Source organism: Lethenteron reissneri, chromosome 24, assembly GCF_015708825.2.
Source record: "Lethenteron reissneri isolate LAM-NWPU_2019-01 chromosome 24, ASM1570882v1, whole genome shotgun sequence".
Taxonomy (NCBI): Eukaryota; Metazoa; Chordata; class Hyperoartia; order Petromyzontiformes; family Petromyzontidae; genus Lethenteron; species Lethenteron reissneri.
In genome coordinates, this window is record NC_083802.1 from 15,876,573 (window position 1) to 15,904,490 (window position 27,918).

At 49.2% G+C, this 27,918-nt stretch overlaps 1 protein-coding gene across 1 annotated transcript; it reads right to left on the reverse strand.

Annotated features, from left to right (window-relative positions):
• Nucleotides 1–5,947: 5,947 nt before the first annotated feature.
• Nucleotides 5,948–27,316, reverse strand: LOC133346682 (ammonium transporter Rh type C-like). Its single transcript, XM_061558470.1, has 10 exons — nucleotides 26,367–27,316; nucleotides 22,205–22,394; nucleotides 19,393–19,543; nucleotides 18,308–18,455; nucleotides 17,170–17,336; nucleotides 16,550–16,687; nucleotides 15,892–16,028; nucleotides 12,038–12,153; nucleotides 11,206–11,279; nucleotides 5,948–10,403 (listed from the first exon to the last, which is right to left on the reverse strand). The coding sequence occupies exons 1-10, from the start codon at nucleotides 26,551–26,553 to the stop codon at nucleotides 10,290–10,292; spliced, it is 1,422 nt and encodes a 473-aa protein (XP_061414454.1). The 5' UTR covers nucleotides 26,554–27,316; the 3' UTR covers nucleotides 5,948–10,289.
• Nucleotides 27,317–27,918: the final 602 nt, after the last annotated feature.

The window sequence follows — 27,918 nt, forward strand, 5'->3', positions numbered from 1 at the left end:
CCGACCGAGGCGCGAATCTTTCCAGGCCGCCTCCAACAATCCGCACAGCGTCACCGGACACCCTCGGAGAGAGAGGGCCGCGTCGAGTCGAGCGGAGAGGCTGCGACCACGACGAAAGAGACACCGAAGACACGAGACGGACCCTCTGACACGAGACGGAGCCTCTGACACAGCCAACGCAGCTGCGGTCAAACGCCTCGAGGTCACGTGGGAGCATCCTCAACGACACCGCCACCACAGGCACTTAGCAACACCAAAGACAAAGATCCCCCCCGCCCCGCATAGCCTTCACAGCCGGTTGGGGCAAGTGCTATTAGTGAGTAGGACCTATGAAGGCCGCTACGGAACACGAGGGAATGGGTGGCCAGCAGCACGCCCGACCGCATTTGTCTCCCCAGTGTCGAAGTGTATTCATCGTACAAGGTACTCATTTGAGGCCGAGTGGACCTGGGGGAGGCCCGGGAGCGGTTCAGATAACCGTCAGTAGGCGGCCGTGAACGCGAATCGAACTCGGCTCGCCGCTCCCCATAACAACACCGCGAGGTCGACGTGGTGGGAGCGACTCGGACGCAATTCTTGATTTGAAGCTTTCGTGACAGCAGGGAATCCATACTCTTTGGTTCTTTCGGTAAAGTCACGTGACTTTACCGAAAGAACCAAAGAGTATTGACTCGGACGCAATCTTGATTTGAAGCTTTCGTGACAGCAGGAATCTATACTCTTTGGTTCTTTCGGTAAAGTCACGTGACTTTACCGAAAGAACCAAAGAGTATTGACTCGGACGCCTTTGGTGTTGAGATCGCCACCAGCATCGTTCAAGCGTGTGAACAACTCCATCCCCCACCGCCACCACGACCACCGCCACCACCACCACCCCCCACCACCCCCCACCGCCACCACCACCACCACCCCCCACCGCCACCACCACCGCCACCCCCCCACCATCACCACCACCGCCACCACCCCCCACCGCCACCACCACCACCACTCCCCACCACCACCACCACCCCCCACCGCCACCACCCCCCACCGCCACCACCACCACCTCCCACCACCACCGCCACCACCCCCCACCACCACCGCCACCCTCCACCACCGCCACCACCACCACCACCCCCCACCACCACCACCCCCCACCGCCACCACCCACCACCACCACCGCCACCACCACCACCACCCCCCACCACCACCACCACCGGACCCACGTGGAACACTGAATCGACTCCTGCCGCACCCAAGTCGGCAAGTCAAGGTTCAACTCGGTCACATGGCGAGCTGCTACTGCTGCTGCGACTCGGGGAGAGAGACACAGACACCTCTTCGTCTGCCCGAGGAATGATCCTTAAGGCTAAACGGCAGGGATCTTTGTATAAAGTTAAGTGCGCAAGATATTGGAGCAGACGACCTGCGAAACCCTGAGCTTAACTCAACAAAGCCTAAATTTCGATTTGGGAGCATCCTCAACGACACCGCCACCACAGGCCCTTAGCAACACCAAAGACAAAGATCCCCCCCCCGCATAGCCTTCACAACCGGTTCGGGCAAGTGCTGTTAGCGAGTAGGATTCTTGGTTCTTTCGGTAAAGTCACGTAGAAGGGAAAAAATCAAAGAATAATAATAATAAAAGAAACCGTCACTTGTAATGTATAGTGACTCATTGTTAGTAGCTCAGCTGATTGGAGAGTATATTGAGTTTATTGATTATATTGATGTAGTTTATATTTTTAGTTTTTTTTATCAGTTTACTATATGGTAGTCATTATATAGTGTCGTGTATACCCAGTTACTTAATGTTAATAGCTCAGCTTATTGGAGAGTTTATTAAGTACATTGATCATATTGATGTAGTTTATATTTAGTTTTTTCCATCGGTTTATTGTATGGTAGTAGGGTATTTGTAGTTCTTTAGAAACTTCTTTTAAGTTTTCCACATCATGCACTAGCTTGATACGCGGTGGTTTGGCTGCTGCAGTTCTTTATTATTAAAATTTCCCTCCCTTTATCACTGCTAATCCTACATAATACACTATTATAACATGACTTTGAGACTCCCCACTGTCTACACATTCCGCAAGGAGTGACTAAACCCATGTCTGCATTTCTCATCAATATGCAAAATGTCTCTGTTGATATGTAAACTCCTTTGTCAAGGCTCTCTCCTCCTCCCACCCAGCTTAAAATACGCTGCCAAGGTTAGCAACTTTCCGACAGCTCTGTTTCTTCACTTGAGGACGGCTGCTTGCGTTGTGGCCGAAACGTCGTGAGAATTTAATTGTATTGTTTAATTTTTATAATTTTATTATTTCCCTTCTACGTGACTTTACCTAAAGAACCAAGAATATCAACAAAGCTTGTTTTTTGTTTAACCAGGTAAAGCCCACTCGCTATTTTTACAAGCCACAAAATGATAGCTCAACAAAGTGGCTCACCACGTGAAAATATATAGCAGCCAAATAATCGCAATAATCTAAACGCATGTTTCTAAATGTGGCAGGAAACCCCCAGAGGACCGGAGAACATGCAAACTGCAACTACAGGTAGTCCCCGAGTTACGATGGTCCGACTTACGATATTTCGATCTTACGATGGTGATACGACAAAATGCATGTTAAAATCTTCTTGGTTCTTTCGGTAAAGTCTACGTGACTTTACCGAAAGAACCAAGAAGATGAATCTCTGCAGTCACGAAAGCTTTAAATCGAAAAATGCATGTTAAAAGTTTTTTTTTATAGCACATAGGATTGTTTCCTGAAAAAAACTTTCTATTAAATTGCAGTTCATATAGGTAGGCTAAGAATTTACCTTGTTTTTTTACTTTATATTTTACTGTACAATACAGTATTGTAATTAATAAATACATACATTATATAGTTTATACAGTACGGTTCTGTAAATTGCTCTGTTTTGCTAAATTATCACCATTCTTGAAGACTCCTGGGTAGGCTAGGCCATCTTCGACTTACGATATTTTCGACATACGATGGGGTCGTCGTAACGCATCTCCATCGTAAGTAGAGGACTACCTGTATACAGCAGGCGTCAAGGTCGGGATCGAACCCACAACCTCTTGCATACCAGGCGAGGGAGTTAACATCTCATCGCCACCACGGCGCCCACTTGGGAGGACTTTTGAATTTGGTGGACGGACACGACAAGAAGCAGTACGGTCCGACCTGTATGCGGAAGATACGCAAAGTTAACAACGATCATGATTTTCGTTCGATATATATACATATATAGTTCGAGGTTATTTCGTTTAAACCAAACGACAATTCACAATGAGGACAGGCTGAATGAGTCTCACGTGCAAGAGTGACCCGGGTCACAAGACATTTCAAGGGAGGAAGTGAAAAAGCGAATCTCAAATTAGGTTACGGGGCAATGAAGCAAACAGAAATATGCTCGTGAAAAACAACTACAATTGCGTCACACGAGTCATCAGAAATATTGCACAAACGTGAATCTGCGCGATTCGCATCGATTGCAAATCCATGCATCGTCTCACGCTTCACTATCAGTGTTATCGCCGTCGCCGTGGCTGCAAGTATGCACTTTATACAACAACAGCAGCAACGACAACAACAACAACAAACTTAAAACTGAACCATGTTTTTTAATTTTACCACGTGAGGCCCACTGAGCTATTTAGTTCTTTTTCAGAAACAACCTGGCCACAATTGATAGCTCAACGAAGCAGCAGCCAAATACTTTAAACGCATGTTTTTAAACGTGGAGAGAAACACCGGTGGACCCGGAGACAAATCCACGTGACGATGGGGAGAGAGAGAGAGACACGAAAACTACAAATATAGAGCAGCAGACGTCAGGGTCGGGATCGAACCCAGGACCTCCTGTGTACCAGGCGAGGTAGTTGACATCTCCTAGCCACCGTGATGATGATGAGAGAGAAAGACACGCAAACTCCAAACATACAGCGGGCGTCAAGGTCGGGATCGAACCCACGACCTCCTGTGTACCAGGCGAGGTAGTTAACATCTCCTAGCCACCGTGATGATGATGAGAGAGAAAGACACGCAAACTCCAAACATACAGCAGGCGTCAAGGTCGGGATCGAACCGACGACTTTCTGTATACTAGGCGAGGCTAGTTAACATCTCCTAGCCACCGTGATGATGATGAGAGAGACACGCAAACTACAAATATACAGCAGCAGGCGTCAGGGTCGGGATCGAACCCACGAGCTCCTGTGTACCACGCGAGGTAGTTAACATCTCCTAGCCACCGTGATGATGATGAGAGAGAGAGACACGCAAACTCCATAAACACAGCAGGGGTCAGGGTCGGGATCGAACCCACGACCTCCTGTATACCAGGTGAGGTTAGTTAACATGTCCTAGCCATCGTGTTTATGATGAGAGAGAGACACGCAAACTCAAATATACATCAGGCGTCAGGGTCGGGATCGAACCCACGACCTCCTGTATACCAGGCGAGGTAGTTAACATCTCCTAGCCACCGTGATGATGATGAGAGAGAGAGACACGCAAACTACAAACATACAGCAGGCGTCAAGGTCGGGATCGAACCCACGACCTTCTGTATACCAGGCGAGGTAGTTATCTCCTAGCCACCGTGATGATGATGAGAGAGAGATACACGCAAACTCCAAATATACAGCGGGCGTCAGGGTCGGGATCGAACCCACGACCTCCTGTATACCAGGCGACGTGAGTTAACATCTCCTAGCCACAACACCACCACCACCACGAACTCCCGGCCACGTGGGCTGCCTAGCTGTGTCTGGAGGGATGAGGAGCTCCGCCCCACCCCACCCCAAACGAGGGTGGCGTTGTCACGCGGCTCTGCGCTGTCACACAAACACGCGAGGTCAAGCAGCGCGGAGCGTGGCAGCGTCTTACGCATTCCCCCACGGGGAGCGCTGCGTATTCTGAGCCGATGTGTTCAGACCCCCTCGGGCAGGGAAGGAGAGAGAGGAGAGAGAGAGAGGATTGTCGAGTGTAAGGTGGCTGGGTGGCTCTGGGCGTGGGGCAGCCCTGTAGATTCGTGGTGGCGGGGGGTAGGGGAAGAGGGGGGGGGACTTAGGTAGGTTGTTAAAACATGTTTTTGATTTGACCAACTCAGGCCCACTGAGCTACATATAGCTCTTTGTCAGAAGCGACCTGGCCATCATAAATGATGGCTCAACGTGGCGGCTTCATGATCACGTGGACATTTATGGCAGTAGCCAAATACTATGAACGCGTGATGTTGATTCGAAACTTGAAGGTAAAAACCGGAGGACCCGTAGAAAAATACATGCGCCCACAGAGAGAGAGACACACAAACTTCAAATATAGAGCAGCAGACGTCAGGATCGGGATCGAACCCACGGTCTCCTGTCGACCAGGCGAGGTAGTTAACATCTCCTAGCCACCGTGGTGATGATGATGAGAGAGAGACACACACAAACTCCAAATATGAAGCAGGCGTCAGGGTCGGGATCGAACTCATGATCTCCTGTCGACCAGGCGAGGTAGTGAACATCTCCTAGCCACCGTGGTGGTGATGATGATGATGAGAGAAAGAGACACACAAACTCCAAATATGCAGCAGGTGTCAGGGTCGGGATCGAACCCATGATCTCCTGTCGACCAGGCGAGGTAGTCAACATCTCCTAGCCACCGCGATGATGATGAGAGAGAGACACGCAAACTCCAAATCTACAGCAGGTTGTCAGGGTCGGGATCGAACCCACGATCTCCTGTCTACCAGGCGAGGTAGTTAACATCTCCTAGCCACCGCGAGCCTCGTTTCGTAGAGGCCCTTCGATCAGCAGTGGCGCAAGCAAGCAAACGCAGGACTGCGCTTTTATCTTCATATAGACCGGATGTGCGCCTCATTATGATGGACGATTATTGTTGTTGTTGTTGCACACACAACAGGAAACAGAACGCCCAACAGCGGTTCATCAATCACAATGCGGCTTTAATTCAACGCCGGTGCTTCTTCGCGTCCGACAGGGACTCGGTCGTTCAGAGCAGAAAGACAGAGAGAGAGAAGGGGGAGTTGAGGCGGAGGGGGGGGGCGATCTCGCACCAACAACATCTGGTAAACAAGCAACGCTGGTTTGTCACGCGAGATGGCCGCCTCCGATGAGGCCAGCGAAGAGGGAGAAGTCACCCCAGAGGTTCACGCACTCGAATACAGAATTTACAAAACCACCGTGCACTAAGTCCGTAGCCATGGAGTCAACATTGGGGTGGACCAAATCTTCCAGGGTGTCTGGGGGTCCCAACCCAGAAAAAATATCTAAATTTGAAAGCTAATTTCCTGCCTAAAATATTGAAACATTTTCTAACACATGGGATGGACTTTTTATTAAATTTTTTACAATAATGTCTAATAGTGTATTGTATTATATTGCTCTGTTTTTACTTTTTACCATTTCTTGTTTCATTGTATGTAATGGCAGAGATTAGGGATTAATAAAGTACAACCATAATAAAGTACAACCATAACCACAATCATATTAACATAAATATATGCATTGATTTATATGAAGACAAGTCCAGATATTGTGACCAAGGTTTAGCAAATCGTTTCTTTTATTTACATATATCAATATATTGGAGGGGACATTTTGAGCATATTTGAATATATATTGAGGGGGGATGTGTTCCCCCCCCCCCTCAATATATATTATAATTACGGCCTTGCTGTCCACAGAGGAGCGATCGATATGGGTGGATGAAAGTGAAAATGTTTGTTGCGGCTGGTTTTTGCTGGAGCGTGTGCGTGGAATGCCCTCAACTGAAGTGCAATGCATCGATTAATTATACTTAATTATTTATTAGAATGAATATATTAATATGATACTAATATTACTTAATAAAAGACAACGTCTAAAATTTACCTTGGTGGTATACACAAAGTATTAAAATATATATTAACCAGTCGACCTAGGGGAGGCCCACGGAGCGCTTAAAATAATCGTCACCGGTGGTGGCCGTGAGGGGGAATCGAACTCGGGTCGCCGGGTTCTTAGCGCAGCGCGCTAACCACTACACCACCGCTCCCCACACACACACATACACACGCGCATCCATAGGTACACATACACGCGCTTGCAGCAGACTCATACAACTTTCAGGTTGCGTACGGCAGTAAACGACTCAAATAATAAACGAATGCTGCGCAAAGAACGCCTTAGACCTGCAACACATTTGTATGACACTTTACTCGTGGAGGGTTTGTGGGGGGGGGGGGGGTGCGTGACGTCAGCAGGCACACTGCGTTACGCTTCCGCATGCGGGTGACATCACAGATGTGACGTCACAGCTCACTTGCCGTGCAAAATATATGCATTATTGCGCCCCCCCCCTCCCCCCCCCCCCCCAAAAAATACAAAAGTGTATTTTTATAATTATTGCATGGTGTACAGTCTGGAAAGTACCCACATGGCAAATTTCAAGTTTGTTGCATGTCGGGAATAACGCTAAAACATTTTGAACAGACACACACAATCACAAATTTCCCTTTTATATAGATGAAGGGAGCTGTTCGATCTGGAGTGACGTCACCTGCTCATGAATATTAATGAGGGGGGCTGGTCAATGTGTAGTGACGTCACGAGCGTTAAGGACATTCCTGGGTGATTATAGTAGGTATAATAATATTAAGTATAATGTTTTTGTATGCGTGGAATATATGAGTATAATTTAATACTTAATAATATTAAGTAATATAATGAAGTGCAAAGTAAGTATAACAGTATTAATAATATATATATTAATATTATACTGGTAGGAACCTCCTGGTTACACTAGCCCACAGGGGATTATTGTGTCTGTCCGTCGTGCAGGGAGGGGCTGGGTGGGGAGGGTGGGAAGGGGTTGGGGGGTGGAGTTGGGTGGGGAGGGGCTGGTCACCCCGTGGTGCCCTAATAAAACTCAACGTTTAACCTACTCACGCCGGCTTGTGCCCGCCCTCAGTCGGCTATATTTACGGAATACACCACGCCGCCGTTGACCCTGGCCATTGACCGAGCAACCCAACGTTCCTACCAGCTCCCTCCGCAGGACAATGTGTTTATTGTGGTGCACGGAGCGACGCGTGTCGCGTCGTCTCGCGGCTTGTTAGTTCCGCGGATGTTGAGAAACGAAGACAAACCAAATAAAACATCAACAAGGCAATACATCTCGGCACATCAAAACAACTCCGGACGTCAAAAAAAAAAGTACATTTTGTTCCTGCCCCGAGGTCGTCACCTGCCGCGCCCTTGGGGCTTCTGGCAGTAACCACGAGCGGGGAAGTTCCCGGTTCGATCCCTGCTGAAGGAAGATTTATGCTCCGACCTCGCGACGACTGCTCATGGCTTTGGGACCCGAAGCGCTCTGAAGTCGAGTTTGGAGATCTCTGTCTGGGGAGGGGGCGGGGGGGGGGGTGTCCCTCCACTGGCTCCCAATCCGGTCCTGCATCAATTTCACTCTCAACGTCTTCACGATCTTCCAGTAACTCTCCTATCTCCCCCGTCCCATCTCACTCTACTCCCCTCTCATCTCACTCTACTCCCCTGCACGCACTCTCCTACCTCTCCCCCTCTCATCTTCACCTAGCAGAGGCCCAAGACCATGAGCGGGAATCGAACTCGTGTCGCCGGGTTCGTTGCGTAGCGCGCTAACCACGGCACCCCCCCCTCCATACACACAAAGACAAAATGCCTTCGTATAGCCTGTTACAGACTGTTGGGGCAAGTGGTCAATGCCACTCACTCACTCACACGAAGTCTAAAACTGACCTTGTGTTTTTACACAAATTATTCGCTGATACGGCATTGCCTTGTGATGGACCACTGCCCTCAGCGTCGCCCATTATACATTTTAGTTCCCTTTTAAGGCCATGCGGTGTTATTGAGGAACGTGTTGAGATTGAGCTGTTGTGGTTGTTGTTGTTGTTGTATGATACACAGACTTTACGAAGAGAAGCGATGCCACTGGCAATGGGTTCCGCGAAGGAATTCGTTTTCAGCCGCGTCCGTCTTGGGCTTGGGACCCGGAAAAAATGATCGTCTCTCTCCCATCTCACCCACTCGCCACGTGATAGTTAAAAATAATAATAATCATAATTACAATGCAATTCATAGCGCGCACGATTATTCCACGGAGCATAAAAATTACTTTAGTCTTTTAAGACTGCAGCATATAGATGGCACGTGACTGCGAGCAAGCTACAGGCGCGTGAGGTGTAATTTCCCATAAAGCTCTGCGATCCTAAACACATTAAGGTGTTTGTCAATTAAAATGGAGGCCTTACACGTGGCAGGAAACCGCAGCACCCCGGAGTAAATCCCACGCCTGTGAGGGGACAACGCTCTATCCCACACAGTTGAAGTATTTAATTCGCTGTAAGGCAGGCTCCTCCTTGACACCCACGGCAAGGGAGTTTGACAACATTGGTGTGTGCGGTGACCCACCGACCCCTCGCTGCTGCCTTCAGAGAGCCGGATCTCAGGCAGCCACGCGCAGCAAGCAGCAGCATAGCCTCCACCACCACCGTCACTACCATTGCAACTACTACCAGTCAGTTATATACGTAGGCTTTCGCGACCAATATTATCCATAATAAAGTAATTTTTTGGGGGTTATATCTCGTAATTATAGATGCGTCGTTAAACCCGCCACCACCCGGCACAGCCAACTAGTAAGGTTTGTCACGTAAACAGAACGTGGCCAATTCGTTACTAGTACAGCACACCGGTTGTGTTGGAGAGTAAACCCACTGCATTTTACAATTCGAGTACGACGTGTCGCCAATAATTACAAATAGCATCATCAGGAAATATAAATGTGTCGTTAAACCTGCCACCACCCGACACAGCCAACTAGTAAGGTTTGTCACGTAAACAGAACGTGGTCAACGAGTTACTAGTTCAGCACACCGGCGCGTTGGCAGAGTAAACCCACCACATTCACATTTCGAGAACTGTGACGCTTCGCTCGTGATTACAACACCGACAGCCGACTTCATCGGGCGATTCGCCAGAATTGTGATGATGATGAAGAAGAAGACCTCCAGTCTCGGTTTTAGCAGATCACGTGCCACCCTTCTCGAGTCTTTACCGTGGAGCCGAGAAGTGTTGAGCGACACGTGCCAAGGCCGTGCTCGCGGGTGATGCACTGCGCCATGACAGTGCGGCACGTGCGCGGTGGTGGTGGAGGAGGAGGAGGTGGTGGGTGGCGATCTGTGTCGGTGGAGGGCCACCCCGGGGTTGTTGAACAGCGTCTACACCACCCCCGCCGCCCGCCCGCCCGCCCCCTTCCCACCACACACTATGCGGCCGCCTTGGCGTTCTCGATGGTCATGTTGAAGTCCTGCTCGTTGTTGTGTTTGGGTGGCGGCTGCGGCGACACCGCGGGCGTCGACTCCTCGTCGCTCTCTGGCACCTGGAAAGTGGCATAAAGGCAAAGGTTCCCCCCCCCCCCGTATGGCGTAAACAGACTGTTTGGGGCAAGTGTGCACACAACAGCAAAGATCGACCGCACAGCTTATCACAGACTTTGAGACGGCGAGTGCACACACGTATGAACGCACAAAGACAAATATCCCTCGTATAGCCTAAACAGACTGTTGGGGCAAGTGCCATCAGCGAGCACCTATGAAAGCCGGCACGGCACACGGGGGGGTGGGTGGCCAGCAACCATGCCCGGCCGCCTTTGTCTCCCCAGTGACGGTGTTTACACATCGCACCGGGTACTCATTTGAAGCCGAGTCGAACTAGGGGAGGCCCAGGACTGGTTCAGATAATCATCACTGGTGTTGGCCGTGAGCGGGAATCGAACTCGGGCCGGCGGATTAGTGGCGCAGCGCGCTAACCAGCAAGTACAAAGACAAAGACTCCCCGTATAGCCTTAACAGACTGGAGGGGCAAGTGCTGCTAGCGAGCACCTATGAATGCCAGCACGGCACACAACAAAGGGGTGGGTGGCCAACACCACGCCCGACCGCATTTGTCTCCCCAGTGACAATGTTTACACATCGCACCAGGTACTCATTTGAAGCCGAGTCGACCCAGGGGAGGCCCAGGACCGGTTCAGATAATCGTCACCGGTGTTGGTCGTGAGCGAGAATCGAACTCGGGCCGCCTCGCTCAAAATCTAACCGGCCGGCAAGTGCGCGCACACACGCGGCCACGTGTTTTACACACGCGCCATCGGTTGACGCGTTCTGTGCGTGTGGGGAGCCCACCTCCCAGTAGTGCTCGTCCTCATAGCACTCCTCGTCCTCTGGGTAGTCCCAGATCGGCAGCTTCAGGATGAACCCTGCGCGATCACAACGGGCACAGATTCCACCTTCATCCGGCAGTGGATTGACCATGGCTGACCACGACGATGATTATGATGACGACGATGCTTATGCGTAACGCGTCGACACAATTTGGATGCCTGATGACGACCGCTTGTGTTGCGATCGAAACGTCGTGAGATGTTCTATTTTATTTCATTTCTACCTACGTGACTTTACCGAAAGAACCAAGGAATATGGATTCCTGCAGTCACGAAAGCTTCAAATCAAGATTGGATCAAGAAGTTTTTTTTCTTTCACGCATATGCCCCAAAGTGTTTGGAACCACCAACATCTCGTCTTGTAGCATCTCTCCAATCCTGCCTCCTCTGTCTTCATTTGAATTGACTCTCCGATCACAGTCGCGAGAGTTTAAGTGTTGAATGTAATTTTGCCACACAGTTGCATTGTTAAGTTTCTTTGTTCGTTTTAAGTCCGCAATTGTGGAATGCTTCGATGCCGTTTGCCTTCTTCCGCTTCTGACGTGTGTACAATGTGTGTACGTTGAACTTCTTTCGCACCACCGTACGTAGCCAATCGCGCTCATCGGACGCGCGGGGGGAAAACAACAAACGAAACGCACGCAGAAAGAAAAATCTGATCGAAAAAAATTATTTTCAAAAAATAAGTGAGCGTGCAACGTTATACTGCGGTGTTGGGACTACTTTCGGTCGACGTCGCACACTCATTGATGGGCACGGGGTGGGGGTTCCTGGTGCTCGACACCAAAACTCACCCACGATTGTTCCACCCACGATCCCCATCGCGATGGCCACGAGGGTGCCGGCCATTTGGAAGCCCCCCAACAGCCTCTCGGGATGATTGGTCAGGACGGAAAACGTATCCGTGAGCCTGCGACGCAAACAACGCGGGGCGGTTAAAATAAATCAAAATAAAGAAGAAGAAAAAAAAAGGCCAAAAAGTAGTCTCGTGCTGCATAGCGAACGGCGCATTACGGTGTTCGCAATGCAACGCAGGACTACTTTTTGCGCGCGCGCGCGCAGAAGCGAACCGCTGCACCCCGTTCTAACAGAGAATGCGCCTGTTATAAAAGTCACGTGACTTTACCGAGAGAACCAAGAATATGAATCCCTGCAGTCACGAAAGCTTTAAATCAAAATTCAACTCATTCATTAACCCACCTCACTCATTCACTAAATCATCCACAGGAGACTGTGTGCAGGTCTCTTGAAGTTTTCACCTGGTTACACCAAAATCCACTTGAACTCATTCACTCGTTCATTCACTCACCCACTCACTCATTCACTAACTCATGCACATGAGACTCTGTCCCAGTCTTTTTGAGGTCTCACCTGGTTACACCAAATTAAGCGTGAAACCTGACATCACAAGACACTTCAGCTTTATCCGACTTTTAATTAATTTACTAGATGGAATTCAGCATTTAGTTAATTAAATTTTCCATTCATTCGTTTCATGAGGTATCGTTCTGATGTCTGCCGCTGTGTATTGTACAGTGCTTTGAAATCCTTCCAATCAGGTACTTTATGAATACACTTATTATTACTGATATTATCTGTTCGTCTGTGAGTGTGTGTTTGTGGTAGTGCAACGGTTAGCACGCTATGCTACTAATCCGGAGACCCAGTTTGATTCCCGCTCACGGCCAACTCCAGTGACGATTATCTGAATCCGTCCTGGACCTCCCCTAGGTCGACTCAGCCTTCAAATTAGTACCTGTTGCGGTCTGTTAAGGTCACCACCGGGGAGACAAAGGCGGTCCGGCGTGGTTGCTGGCCACTCATCCCCTCGTGTGCCGTTTCGGCCTTCATAGGTGCTCGCTAACAGCACTTGCTCCAAGAATTTATCTTTGTGTGTGAATGAGGCATATTCTTGGTTCTTTCGGTAAAGTCACATAGAAGGGAAATAATAAGATAATACAAATAAAGCATAATGAAATAAAATTATCACGACGTTTCGGCCACAACACAAGCAGCCGTCCTCAGGTGAAGAAACAGAGCTGTCGGAAAATACGCTGCCAAGCTTAGCAGTGTTCATTAGGACGCTGTCTTTCCGACAGCTCTATTTCTTCACCCGAGGACGGCTGCTTGTGTTGTGGCTGAAACATCGTGAGAATTGTATTATGTTTGATTTGTATTATTTTATTATTTCCCTTCTACGTGACTTTACCGAAAGAACCAAGAATATGAATCCCTGCAGTCACGAAAGCTTTAAAACGAAATTGAATGAGGAATGTCACTTATTTTAATCAATCTCATCTCACTGAGTGAAGGGCTTATTCTGACCGGAGGGCACCAAAGACCTATGGAATTGATGACGAGCTGTTTGCAACTCATGACTTGTGACCTAGGTCACACCAACCCCCCCACCCCGACCCTCAGCAGTTAAAGACATTTACCCTGGTACTCTCATGTGAATTTAAACGTGAATAAACCCCTCTTTCTCGTTTCGAGGGTTAAAGAATTCGCCTTTTAATTTCTAACAAAAAAGGTTTAAAATGTGGGGGACACGCGGAGGCTTTTGGGAGGGACTTGGCTAAAGATGAAGGTAAAGGAGCCGCCCTGACATGTTGTAACATTCTTACCCCTGCTGGACATACCTGAAAAGGAGCTTCATAGCCCATTGCAAGGTCGTAATTATAATATATATTGGGGGGGGGGGGGGGGACACATCCCCCCCCCCCCAATATTCAAATATGCTCAAAATGTCCCCCCCAATATATTGCTATAAAATAGATTTCTATTTATATGATTGTGGTTATGTTTGTACTTTATTAATCCCTAATCTCTGCCATTGCATACAATGAAACAAGAAAAGGTTTAAAAAGAAAAAAAACAGAGCAATGTAATAAAATATACTATTAGACATTATTGTAAAAAAAAAAGTCCATCCTATGTGTTAGTGAATTTTTTTATATTTTAGGCAGGAAATGGCATGAAATTAGTTGTAAAATCTAGATTTTTTTTTTCTGGGGGGGGGGGGGGGGGACCCCAGACCCCCTGGAAGATTTGGTCCCCCCCAATGTTGACTCCATGACTACGGCCTTGGCTCTTTGGATTCTTCCAGTTCAAATAAATATTCCGATTCTGATTCTGACAGAACTAGGCTCACGCCACTGCTGCCTGAAAGGTCTCTTTCATGCTGGCCAGACCCACGCTTTAGCCCACCACACGGGGACATTCCAATCGACGAACTCCAACACGCCTGAGAGATAAGTTTAAGCGATTCCCTGCTCCAAATGACCATTTATGTGTTGTTGCTCATCTCATGTCTAGAGCCCCGCCTGAGCCAGTGGTGACAATCCACATCCTTACGGCGGGGGCGAGTCTCTTACCCATAGGACGACGACAACTGCTGACTTCCCCACAAAGTTGGTTACTGGTGAGCTGCGTCAACCACCAACCAGAATTTTGAACTCGAACTCCAAACAAGGGAAATACTGTTTTGATATCAAGAAGCTGCCGGTCCGTGATGACTTCTCAGTGACCTCTCCGTGGCACCCTGTTGTTTACCTGGCAAGCTAATCGACGGCTCACAGAATCACTCAACCTGCATATCGCACAAGGTGCCTTTGTGACTTGACGTTTTACCACCCCCACACACCACAATTGCCAACAACAACAGCATCAGCAGTGGCATCAGTGGCAGAACCATCAGCAGCACCATCAGCAGCAACAACAAGTGGCTCTCCACACTGCGGGTGCATACGGGAGTGAGGGCGAGCAGGAGCTAGAATGGAATAGATAAGGGTAGGACGCCATTTTGTTATGCAAATAAGAACGCCATCTTGCCTGGGGAGGGAGTTATGTTTAGTCGAAGTTACATATGAAATAAATACTATTTCAAAACCTATATATTATTTTTGTATTGAAAATATAAAATCATACTTTTAACGTATATATTCAAGTGTTGTGAATCTGTACGTAACAGTATTAATAAGTTTACTGAACTAATCTCTCTATCTCGAATCCTATTTCTATTGATCCATTAATTACCGTAGCCCAGACCCCCCAGGTAAGATGGCCGTCCGATTTACACACAGGGGGCCTGCTAAAGTCCAAATCTCATTTGCATGAGTTAGTAAATAAATTAGTGAATGAGTGAGAGAGCTCAAATATCAAGTTTATTTTGTTGTAACCAGCTGAAAGGAACTCAAGAGACCAGAGTAGGAGTCTCATGTGCAAGAATGACGAGATGTTAACTACCTTGCCTGGTATACAGGAGGTCGTGAGTTCTATCTCGACCCTGATGCCTGTACATACGGAGTTTGCATGTTCTGCCCGTGGCCGAGTGGATTTTTATCTGGGTCTTCTGGAATTTCCCTCTCCATTTTAGAATCATGCGTTCAGAGCATTTGGCTGCTCAGCTATGTAGCCAAGTGGTGCCTAATCTGATCAAATAAACAAATAGTTCATAGTTTAGTTTTACAGTGACCTGGGTCACACAAGTGACAAAAGCGAAGACAAAGTACCATAATAAAAACAATGTACGGCAAAAACCAAACAGAAATCAGTAGAAAAACAACACTTGAGCACTTGTTGTTATTGTCTTATCACACTCGTGCACCGGATGATTGGGGGGTGGGGGGGAAATCGCAAAGGCTCTCACCGCTCGCCATAGGTGCCGCTGGTCGGCGCGGTGGCGGCGGTGATGGCTCCGGTGATACCCCCGATGATCCCCGGCATGCCGTGCAGGTTGTGGATCCCGCACGTGTCCTGTATCTTCAGCTTCGAGGCCATGAAGGGCTGCCGGGTTATAAAGGGCAGAGGAGGAGGGGGTGGAGAGGATGGAGACATGGATTAGGAAGGAGTAGATGAAGGAGGAGTAGGTGGATAGATGAAGTGAGGGACAATATAAGATGTTGATTTAACGATTAACGTTAAAGCATCAAAATTACATAAATGTGAAATAAATGTATCGATTTGTTGTTCATACCACTTGTAACTTTATTATGATGCTACTAACAATGATGATGTTGCTGGTGATGAAGATGATGCTGTTAACGATTGTGATGATGACGATACTGCTGCTGCTCATAGTGATGATGATGCTGCTGATAGTGATGCTGCTGCTGATAGTGATGATGTTGCTGACAGTGAAAAGTTTACTGCTGCTGCTGATAGTGATGATGGTGTTGCTGATAGTGATGATGACAGTGATAATGATGCTAATGTCGATAGTAATGATGATGCCGCTGCTATTAGCAATGCTGCTGCTACTGCTGCTGAGAACGATGATGATGCTGGAGGTGCTGATGATAACTCACAGTGAGATACTTGTAGCCCAACGTGGAGACGATGCCGGTGACGAAGCCCACGATTAGAGCTCCGTATGCCGTGATCATCATTTCCCCGGCCGTGCCCATCGCCACTCCCCCCGCCAGCGTCGCGTTCTGGATGTGGACCTTGCATGGAAACGGAAATGCCCCGTTACATCAAGGTACGTAGAGACATAGACTCGGGTTATTTCAGCTGTCCGTAAATATGCATGTTGGACTTCTTTCGCGCCATACGTAGACACCCGTGCTAATTGGAGGTGCGGGGAAACGGCGACAAACCAAATACAAAGAGCAGCTCTACGGAAACAAATTTTCCATCTCACAGTCGCTGCTGAGTGGTTTCCTAATGGCTTCCATAACTTTCCGCATAATGTGTCAGCCAATTCAGTTGAGCTATCATTCGCGATAGCCAGCTCGCTTCTGAAAAGGAGCTAAACTACATATATATATATAACTCCATGGGCCTTAACTGGTAATATATAATATAAATACAAATATAAAAAAGAAGTAAACATTAAGATAAAACAAATTTAAACATCGTTTTCATTTTAGCCCTGTCTGCCACATCTCTCCATCCCCCCCCCACCGCCCAGGGGTTCGCGACTAACCATGTCGAGCCGCCCGCGCTTGTCCAGGAGGCTCGACATGGCCACGGTGGCCAGGACGCACGCCGTCAGTGCGTAGTAGGTGTTGATGGCCGCGCGGTGCTGGTCGGCACCCGTCACCGAGATCGCCGAGTTGAAGCTCGGCCAGTACATCCACAGGTAGAGAGTGCCTGTTGGGCGGTGGAGTCGCACACGTGAGCTGGGATGAGAGGGAGCGAGGAAGGGAGGTCGCGGGTAGTGGTGGATGTGGTGGTGGTGGTGGTAGATGAGGGTGGTGGTGGTGGAGTCACACAGGTCAGCTGGGATGAGAGTGAACGAGGAAGGGAGGTTGCAGGTAGTGGTGGATGTGGTGGTGGTGGTGGTGGTAGATGAGGGTGGTGGCGGTGGAGTCACACAGGTCAGCTGGGATGAGAGGGAGGGAAGGACTACAGAATTGGGACTCATTAGCATGGTTGGCTACGTACGGTGCGAAAGAAGTTCAACATGTATGTAAATGTGTGTTGAACTTTTTCACACCGTAAGTAGCAAACTGTGCTACCCCGGATATACGGGGTAGTGGTGGAGATGAGTGGTGCTAGATGATGGTGGTGGTGGTGGTGAGCGGTAGTGTAGCAGAGCTATGAACCCAGCGATCCGAGTTCGATTCCCGCTCACGGCCAACACCAGTGACAATTATATGAACCGGTCCTGGGCCTCCCCTAGGTCGACATCAGCCTCAAATGAGTACCTGGTGCGGTGTGTAAATATCGCTAGCACTGGGGAGACAAAGGCGGCCGAGCGTGGTGCTGGCCACTCACCCCCTCGTGGGCTGTGCCAGTCTTCAAAAGGTGTTCGCTAACAGCACTTTCCCCAACAGTCTGTTAATGCTACACGCGGGGAGATCTTTGTCTTTTTTTTTGGCGGCGAAAAGATATCATTATCATCGTTTTGCCAGGGCGGTGACGGTGGTTGTGGCTTTGCTGCCGCACGTGGCAGCCAGTAAGTAATCGACCACCGTGGAGGCGGAATTGAGGGTTTGTGAAATCACTGCAACATACAAATTGAGGGTTTGTGAAATCACCGCTCATGGGCGTCGAGCAAGACTCTCAACTGTTTCTGCCCTGTCTGGGATGGAGTGTTGGTCGTCCTGGCAAAAGCGCACCGATCATCGCGAAGAGGTCCGAGTGGTAGACGGAGCCGTTCTTGGGGTGCCCATCCTTGAGTCCCGGGCGGTAGAGCACGCGCGACACGGCGAGTCCGAAGTAGCAGCCGAACGTGTGGATCGTCATCGAGCCGCCGGCATCGTTGCACTGCACCACAACAACAACAACAGCGATGACAACAGCTACAACAACAACAACAACGCACCATGATACTATAAACTACTTGAACTCTCAGCTGTTGTTTTATTTTAGCAGGTAGGTCCCACTCAGTTGTGTAGCTTTGTTTCAGAAGCAGCCTGGCCGCAAATAATAGCTCAACAGAGTTGGTTATAATGTGGAAATGTGTAACAGTCAAATTATGTTTATTTTAAATGGGGAGGGAAAGACCGGAGGACCCGGAGAAAAATCCACACCACCACGGGGTGAGCGAGACACGCAAACTCCAAACTCTACAGGCGTCAGGGTCAAGATCGAATCCACGACCTCCTGTATACCAGGCGAGGTAATTAACATCTTGCCACCGCAGTGCCCAGCCAATAGCGTCACTTTATAGCAACAACAATAATAGCGGCGATGTCATCGCGTGGTGACGTGGCCCGGTGCGAGCGCATTCGCCCCCTCCCGGCTTGTTTTGCAGAGGTTCGCGGTTCGAAACCCAGCGGCTGCCCCGGTCAATATCATGAGTGCATGAGAACCGTGAAACATGATAATGCACCGTTCACGGTGGATGTTCAAATTCCCTGTGACTTCATTCGCCGAGACTTGGACAATCGTGCGCTGGAGTCAGAGTCCAAAATCTTTCCAAGTGTGAACAATTACACCCCAAATGATGATGAGAGAGGATGTGATGATGATGATGACGGAGGGGGGAGATGGAGAGAGAGACAGAAGGAAGGAGCAAGCAGGAGTGAGCCGCACGGAGCAGCGCCTGTTGTCACATTTGGTGGGGAAGAGGGGGAGGGGTTCCAGGGTGGGGGTGAGCACTCGTGAGTCACGTGATTCTACCGGAGGCTTGCGCTGATATAAATACACACACAATTGAGTAACGGACTGGAAGCGAGGACTGGGGCCGTCAGAGACTCACGTGGAGCGGGTGCAGGATGATGAACTCGTTGACGGCGAAAAGGGTGACTTGGAAGATGGCCATGAAGAGCATCTGCACCGGGGTGGTCTTACCCAGCACGGCCCCGAACGCGATCAGCACGGACGCCGTGCAGAAGTCCGCGTTGATCATGCTGAGTGGAAAGCCGGCACCATCGTCATCATCATCGTCGTCATCATCATCATAAATCGTCAAGCGAACTCCAATCATCCTCACAGCAGCGGCTTTTGGTCAACCGTTGAACAGAGACGGTCACTGCATCGCGCGCTTTCAGATGCGCTTCTGTGGCCGTCTGGAACGCTCTTCCTTCCAGTATATGGAAGCCACTGGGAGCTGTGCACTTTTGAATCCAGATTGACAAACTCATTTATTTTAGATCTGCTTCTTGCGATTAGTTTGTTGTCCTTCCCCCGCACCTCCGATTAGCGCGTTTGGCGATGTGCAGTGCGAAAGAAGTTTAACGTTCATACAACGTTATCAGCATAATTGCTGTAATCAATGTCGTCATCGTCAGTCTACCGTCATCAGAGACACGCCATCGTCATCAATCAACATCATCGTCATCAATCAACATCATGATCATCATAAGCGTTAATCGTGCTCAGTGGAAACGAGAAACACGTCGTCAACATGAACATCGTCATAATCATCATTCACTGTGATCTTTGTGACCGCCAATGTCACGATCATCGTTGAAGCAGCATCAACATCATCATCATCGCCGTCAATCATCGTCATTATCAACAACGCCATCACCACCTTCAATATCATCATTACCATCATCATCAACAGCAGCACAATCATCATCATCCTCATCGTCCCCATAGTCATCATCACGAGCCAATATCGATCAATCGGTGTGAAATGTAGCTCCTCGAGTGGCTGCGAGATCCCCGGATGACGCGCACGACTGTGACGCCATCGCGACTCCACTCACGTGATCCCCGTGGTATTTGTCATTCGAACGTCGGTACAATGCCCCCCCCCGCCAACCCCATCAATACCCCCCTGGTCTGCCCCCTCCTCCCCCCCGCCCCCCACCCGCCCCCCACCCGCCCCCCACCCGGCCCCCACCCGGCCCCCACCCGCCCCCCACCCGCCCCCCACCCGCCCCCCACCCGCCCCCCACCCGCCCCCCACCCGCCCCCCACCCGCCCCCCACCCGCCCCCCACCCGCCCCCCACCCGCCCCCCACCCGCCCCTACTTCAACCACATCTCGGCGTGAAGACGCAAAACGGTGGCAGCCGCTACAGCAGTTTGCTCGGCGGTCTCTAATTTGACTTCGCGCACAATCGCGGCACCGGGAGCGTGCAGCACTCCACGTGTCCGGATGCACCCCTCTCATCATCGCCGGTGGCGACGTGCGCGTGTGCGAAAGAAGTTCAACGTACACACATCGAACTCCTCGTGTGGCTCAAGCACAGGTTCAAGTGGTTTTGGTTTAGCGGTTGAGATATCCAGAGTGCCAGGATGCGTCTGATTTGCACTACGGGGGGCTGGGTCACCGACATGATGAAAGCAAAACAAAATAGTTAAATAAATAAATACAAATTACAGCAATGGAGCCAATGGCAATCGGTGCAACAAAGCCTTAGAACAAACTCCCCGCCACAGTTTGCCTGTCTGTCTGGTAATGCAAACAAGCAAAAAAAACCTCAAAATGAATCCATCACCGTCATCGCCAACGCACCCGGTTAATCTCGTTCGCTCTCTCGCTCTCTCTCTCGCTCTCTCGTACGCACAGTCGACGAGCCAAGGCACGAATTGGCAACTCCGTGACATTGGGGAGGGCACTTTTGGAGGGGGCCACTTTTTGGGTTTTTTAGTATTGCCCAGTAACCGTGAGATTGCGTGGGATTAGTCGCACGCGTGTGTAGTCGTTAATTAAAAATAAAAAAACACAATCACACGATTCAAACGCATCTGTCACGTGCTTCTTCACTTGCACGGTCAGGTGACCCTGCTGCTACCCTCGGTATCTCACACGTGGCCATTAAATAAAATGACACACACACAGCACGCACACAAGGGGCTGTTGTCGTGAATATCAAAACGATTACACTTAATGAACATTACTCATTGTACGGCTGAGTCGAACCTGATGAGGGGGAAGAGGCCCCAGGACAGACCGGTTCAGATCATCACCACCGCTGTCGGGTCATGAATCGAACTCGGCTCACCAGGTTCGTAGCGCCCTGCAGCGCTAAGCTATATAAAACATTTTTTTTACCAGGTTAGACCCCACTGAGCTATATAGATTTTTTTTTCAGAAGCGACCTAACCACAAATGATGGCTCAACGAAGTGACTCATCATGTTTTAATTTATAGCAGCCAACCAAGCGAAACGCATGTTGCTTCTAAATGTGGTTGATAAAACCCGGAGGAACTAGAGGACCCGGATAAAAAATCCACGCGACCACGGGGAGAAACACGCAAACCCTAAACATATAGCAGGCGTAAGGGTCAGACTCGAATCCACGACTTCCTGCATACGAGGCGAGCTAGTTAACGTCTCGCCACCGTGACGTTAACCACTGTGCCACCACTCCTCTCACTCACTCACTCCACAGTAGCAGGTCGCGGCTTTTCAAAGACTGCCCCGTGACATTATTCGCATCCATTGAGGGTCTTGAAATATTGAAAGTTGACTTTTAGTTTTTTTGCACCGAATTCGAAAGAAATGCCCCCCTGATGTTAAATTGCTTGCCGAACACCTGGGCTATACGGAAGGGGGCAGAGTGGATCTTTGTCTTTGTGTCCTTGCGTGTCCGTGTGTTTGCAGAGCCCCTCACTTGAGGACTCCGACTCGGATCTTGCCGTCCGGACCCAGGTGCTCGAACCAGCCCTGCATGAGCGTGGCCCACTGGATGCCGAAGGCGGCGAGCATGAAGTTTAAGCCCACGCTGCTGAAGCCGTAGCGCTTGAGGAAGGTCATGAGGAAGCCGAAGCCAATGAAGATCATCACGTGCACGTCCTGGAAACCTGCAGGATCACGAAGACGACGGCGACAACGGGAGGAATGAGGAGGAGATGGTGGAGGATATGGTGGAGGATATGGTGGAGGATATGGTGGAGGATATGGTGGAGGATATGTGGAGGACGGAGTGAGGATGAGTTCGGAGGAGGAGGCAGTGAGAATCAAAAGGAGGTAGTGGAGTGAAGAGGAGAGGCGAGGGGGGGGGGGAGTAAGAGGAGATGGAGAAGCAGATGGTGGAGATGGATAAGAAGGCAGAGATCGAGGTCACGGAGGTGGTGGAAGAGGTGGAGGGAGGAGGATGAGCGGGGGAGGGATGAAAGAAGAGGAGGTGGACGAGGAGGTGGTGGAGATGGAGGATGAAGAACGCGGAGATGGAGGTCATGGGGGAGGAGGTGGTGGAAGAGGTGGAGGTGGGCCGAGAGATGAGATGAGGAAGGATGAGGTGGAGATGGACGAGGAGGATATGGTGGAAGAGCCGGAGGAGGGGCGAGGGAGGAGGACACGATTTGATGAAATGGCCTGATACGATCAAATTCCATACCGGATTAAATTGCACATAAGGAGAGATGTTTGGTGTTCGATTTCGGCACAATGCGCTATCGGTTACTGATACGAATCAAATTCCGGACCGGATTAAAGCCAGTGTCAACCCGAGGCCAAAACACGACTTCACAACGTGAGGGGAGTGATCGTGAGATTTTACAAGAAGGGTCAGATTCACATCTTTACGAGCCGACTGTCACCCCCCCCACCGCCTCCCTCCCCCTCCTCCTCTCCCTCTCTCCCCCCTTCCAACAATGAGCAAATAAATACCCCAAACAGCCTCTAAGCACGGACAAGCACATGCACACAACGAGGCAATCCAACTCACGATGAGCAATCAGACAACATCCGAATAAAATAATTCAGGCAATCAAACATCGGGATAATCGGCCAAGCAAATCATCAAATAGGTATATTTCAGTATGTAAATCAACTCAAGCGTCCTATAGAATTCCTCGCGTCTCCGCATGGGGGAGGTTGGGTTGGCACCTTTCCTGCTTTTCACTGGGATCGTCCTCTTTATATTATGATTAGTATTAAGGCAACCGTCCTGGCAAATCTGTAAACGTTCCTGAGGCATTTAAAGTGTCCCGGTTATTGTCAGTGGCGTAGCTATATATTTCAATCAGGTAAAGCCCTCCCGTAAACCACGTGACTTATTAGTGACCACGCCCATTCTGAACCCCTCCCCTTTCCCCGCCCCCTGTCAAAACAGACGCTGCTACTCCGTACAGTACCAGCGTCGAGACCCTGATGCAGCCTCTTCCTCCATCTCCTCCTCATCGGTCCTGACCCTTTGCTCCCGTTTCTCCGTTCCTCTTCCTGGTATGCAGGAGGTCGTGGGTTCGATCCAAACCCTGAAGCCTGCTGTACATTTAGAATTTGTATTTTCTCCCTGGGGTCTTGTGGATTTTTCTCCAGGTCCTCGGGGTTTCCCCTCCACATTTGGAAACATCCAAATTTCGATGTAAAGCTTTCGTGACTGCAGGGATTCATATTTTGGTTCTTTCGGTAAAGTCACGTAGGAGGGAAATAATAAATATAAAACATAATAAAATTCTCACGACGTTTCGATTGCAACACAAGCAATCATCAGGTGTGAAAGCTACAGCAATAATTTTTTGCTAATTTTAAATTTTTTTTAGCTAATTTTAGCTAAAATGTTATTATTTCCCTTCGACGTAACTTTACCGAAAGAACCAAGAATAGACACATCCACATAGAGTATTTTGGCTGCTTTAATTTTCCACACGATGAGCCACTTCATTAAACTATCATTTTTGGCCTTGTGGCTTCTGAAAAATAACTATATAGCTCAGTCGGCCGGACCTGAATTTTCAAGATCACATTCATTATATTGGTAGAAAGACAAAATTAAAAATTGGTTTTGTGTATCGACACAAGCACTGCTTCCCCCCTATGTTCCGCTTGGAATTGATAAAAGCTACCGTACTGCCTCTACTTGATTACTGTGACATCGTATATAAATCAGCCCCCAGTACTTTACTGAAGAAGCTTGACTCAATTTATCACTCGGCCTTAAGATTTGCATTGAACTGCCCAAATAGGACCCATCACTGCGGTCTCTACATTGGGTCAAACTTAAAATATCTTAATGATCGACGGCTTGTGCATCATATCTTATTTATTCACGATGTACTTGCAAAAAAATCAGCAGACTACCTGCTGGATCTCCTCACTTTTTCGAAGAACAAATGTGACCTAAGGTCTTCGCTCATTTACCAACTTTACATTCCTTATTGCCGTACAAACACTGGAGGAAGGGCCTTTTCTTTTGATGCCCCCAGGGTCTGGAATGCTATCGCCAATAAACTGCAACTTGGATCACTACCTGTGAGATCTTCACTCAAAACTGCTCTAAAGGAATTGTACACCCCTAGCTGCAACTGCTATTCATAATGGCCTGAAATAAAATGTATCATTCCGGATGACCGCTGCAAAGTATGATCTTGAGTTTTTATTATAGTGTGCTGATCTATAAAGGTGTATTGAAATATTTTGATTCTGCTACTGATACTCCTGCTGTTATGGAGTGACTCATGCAGCCAGCTATGGCTGCAAAGTTTGGTCGTACATGTTATGTATATCGTTTATTGTTAAATTTGAATCACAGTTCCTATGATCACTGTTACATTGCTTTTATAGCTTTATTTTGGTGATTTTGAAAACGTTTTGGTTTAACCATGTTTGTTTGTTGTAGTACAGAGTTAGCCTGATAAGTTTAATCTACATTGTTTTATGGTTGTTATTGTTTGACTTGCATCCCATTGGGATTTTTGTAACACAGCGTTGAAATACGGTGCTTTTCTGGAAGACTTTGCTGTTTTTTTCCAGGATTTTTCTGTTGCGTGTAGTCACTTTAAGATGTTTCTTGTTCATGTTTTTGTTTGTTGCGGTTGCACCCGAGTCAAGAGCCGCATGGCTCACAGGGTTACACCTAATAAACAAAACTGAAAACTGAAACCTGGGAATTTTTGAAAAATAATGTAAGTTTGTAGTTTCCTCCTTTTCCCCATTCCCGCTAGTACACACAAGCTAGCAATCAAACAATGCAACATTCAGATCAGCACGCATAGGTACAATTTATTCCACAACCAATCAAACAATCCATCAGTAAACCAGTCTAACACTCAGACTAAGCAATAATCAAATCGCACAGACAGATAATTTTTCAAGCAATCACTCGAACACACGATCCATGGAATCATTACAGAGACATGCAATTAATCACAGTCGTCCAATGCATCAAATAACAAAAGACAAAGATCCCCCGTATAGCCTTAACAGACTGCAGGGGCAAGTGCTGTTAGCGAGCACCTATGAAGGCCGGAACGGCACACGATGGGGTGGGTGGCCAGCATCACGCCCGACCGCCTTTGTCTCCCCAGTGGCGATGTTTACACACCGCACCAGGTACTCATTTGAGGCTGAGTCGACCTAGGGGAGGCCCAGGACCGGTTCAAATAATCGTCACTGGTGTTGGCCGTGAGCGAGAATCGAACCCGGGTCGCCGGGTTCGTAGCGCAGCGCTAACCGCTACACTACCGCTCAAACACACGGAACACACAAGCAATCAACAATCAAACACATAGCCGTTCAATCGATCAACCGAAACAGACAATTCGTACAATCAATCAAACGGACTATCGATCAAGAGAACGGACAATCATTCAAACGATCAATCAAACAATCACCTCCACGTAGAGTGTCCACTGGTTCGCTCGCTCACTCACTCACTCGCTCGCTCACTCACTCACTCGCACGCTCACTCACTCACTCGCACGCTCATTCACTCACTCGCACGCTCACTCACTCACTCGCACGCTCACTCACTCACTCGCACGCTCACTCACTCGTACGCTCACTCACGCGTATGCTCTCTCGCTCATCAACTCGCTCACTCGCTCACTCACTTGGGTATCGGAAGTAGAACTCGTTCTGGATGGTCCGTTCTCCGGTGAGGTTGTGCTCGTTGCTGAGGATGGGATCGGCGTTCTCGTCGTAGCGGATGAAGACCCCGAAGAGGATGATCATGGAGATCTGCAGGAAGATCGCAAGCGCCGGCAGCCGGATCCGCAGCCGCGTCGGATTGATTGCCATGACGTTCGTGGGATGATGACGATGTTCAGAGCGGTGGAGTGTGTGAGCGAGGAGAGGGTCAGAGTTATGATGAGAGCAGATGGGAAGGATGGTGTGTGTCGTGGAGTGAGCGAGATTGACAGAGTGTGAGGAATGTGTCAGAGAAAGTGAGTGTGTGTCAGTTAATTGGAGTGTGTGTGTGTGTGTGCCACAGAGTCAAGACATGTAATGAGCGTGTGAGACGGTTGTGAGAGTTCGAGGGTGATTAAAAAGTAACTCTGTTTGGAAGTGATAAACTCTGAATGTCTAAAAAATGTTGTCGCTTTAGTTGAGTGAGATTCACGCTGTGTGTGTCGCCGAGTTCCTAAACAGTTAATCGAGTGGGATTGTGAGTGAATTTATGGAAATTGTGGGAATTTTTTTTTTACTTTTCCTATGTGATCGGTCACGTCTAAAGAAGAAAAAAAGAGTAAAGATAGCCCCGTGAGAGACAGTGAGATGGATGAGTGACTGGGCTATCGGGAGAGTGCAAAAACCAATCGTGAAAATGATCCCCGTTAGCCAGACAGACAGAAAACAATCGTGGATGTTCAACTTGATGGCGGTCACAGAGTGGGCGAGCGAACGTAACGCGTTGCGAGCCAGGGAGAAATGTATCTATAAACCCCGATTCAGCTCCCCATAATAAACAATGATTGAATGATGCTTCCGCGGGCCGGGGGGGTTGGGTGTCTAATTGGGCTAACAAATTGGTCTGCGCGTGGGTGCGGCGGTGATGGGGGAGGCTCAGGTGAGGGGGGGGAGGGGAATCTGCGACGCTCATCTGCAGCGCTGCTGCGTTTTATAGCGAGCTCGGCCGCTATCATCATCATCGCCATCGTCAGTACGATCGCAGTGGTTGCTGCAATTACATTATTTATTCGACTAATCCTTTGGATGTCATTGCTATCATTCCAACTTGCACGCCGCGTATCTTACACCCCCCCCCTCCCCCATATCCCTCACTCCCCCCTCTCACCCGCACGCATTTACGTAAGCAAACTCACACCGGGGGGCTGGTACGGCATGCGCCAATAGCTGAGCACCTGGAGGAGGGTGTGAACCCGGAGTTGCGAGTTGAACAGGTTTGCTTTGTGGGGGGAGGAGGGGAGGAGGGGAGGAGGGGAGGGGGGAGGAGGGGAGGAGGGGAGGGGGGAGGAGGGGAGGAGGGGAGGGGGGAGGGGGGAGGAGGGGAGGGGGGGAGGAGGGGAGGGGGGGAGGGGGGAGGGGGGAGGAGGGGAGGGGGGAGGAGGGGAGGAGGGGAGGGGGGAAGGAGGGGAGAAGGGGAGGGGGGAAGGAGGGGAGAGATGCAATTGCAAGTTTCAGTGGCCTCTCTTGAACCACGTG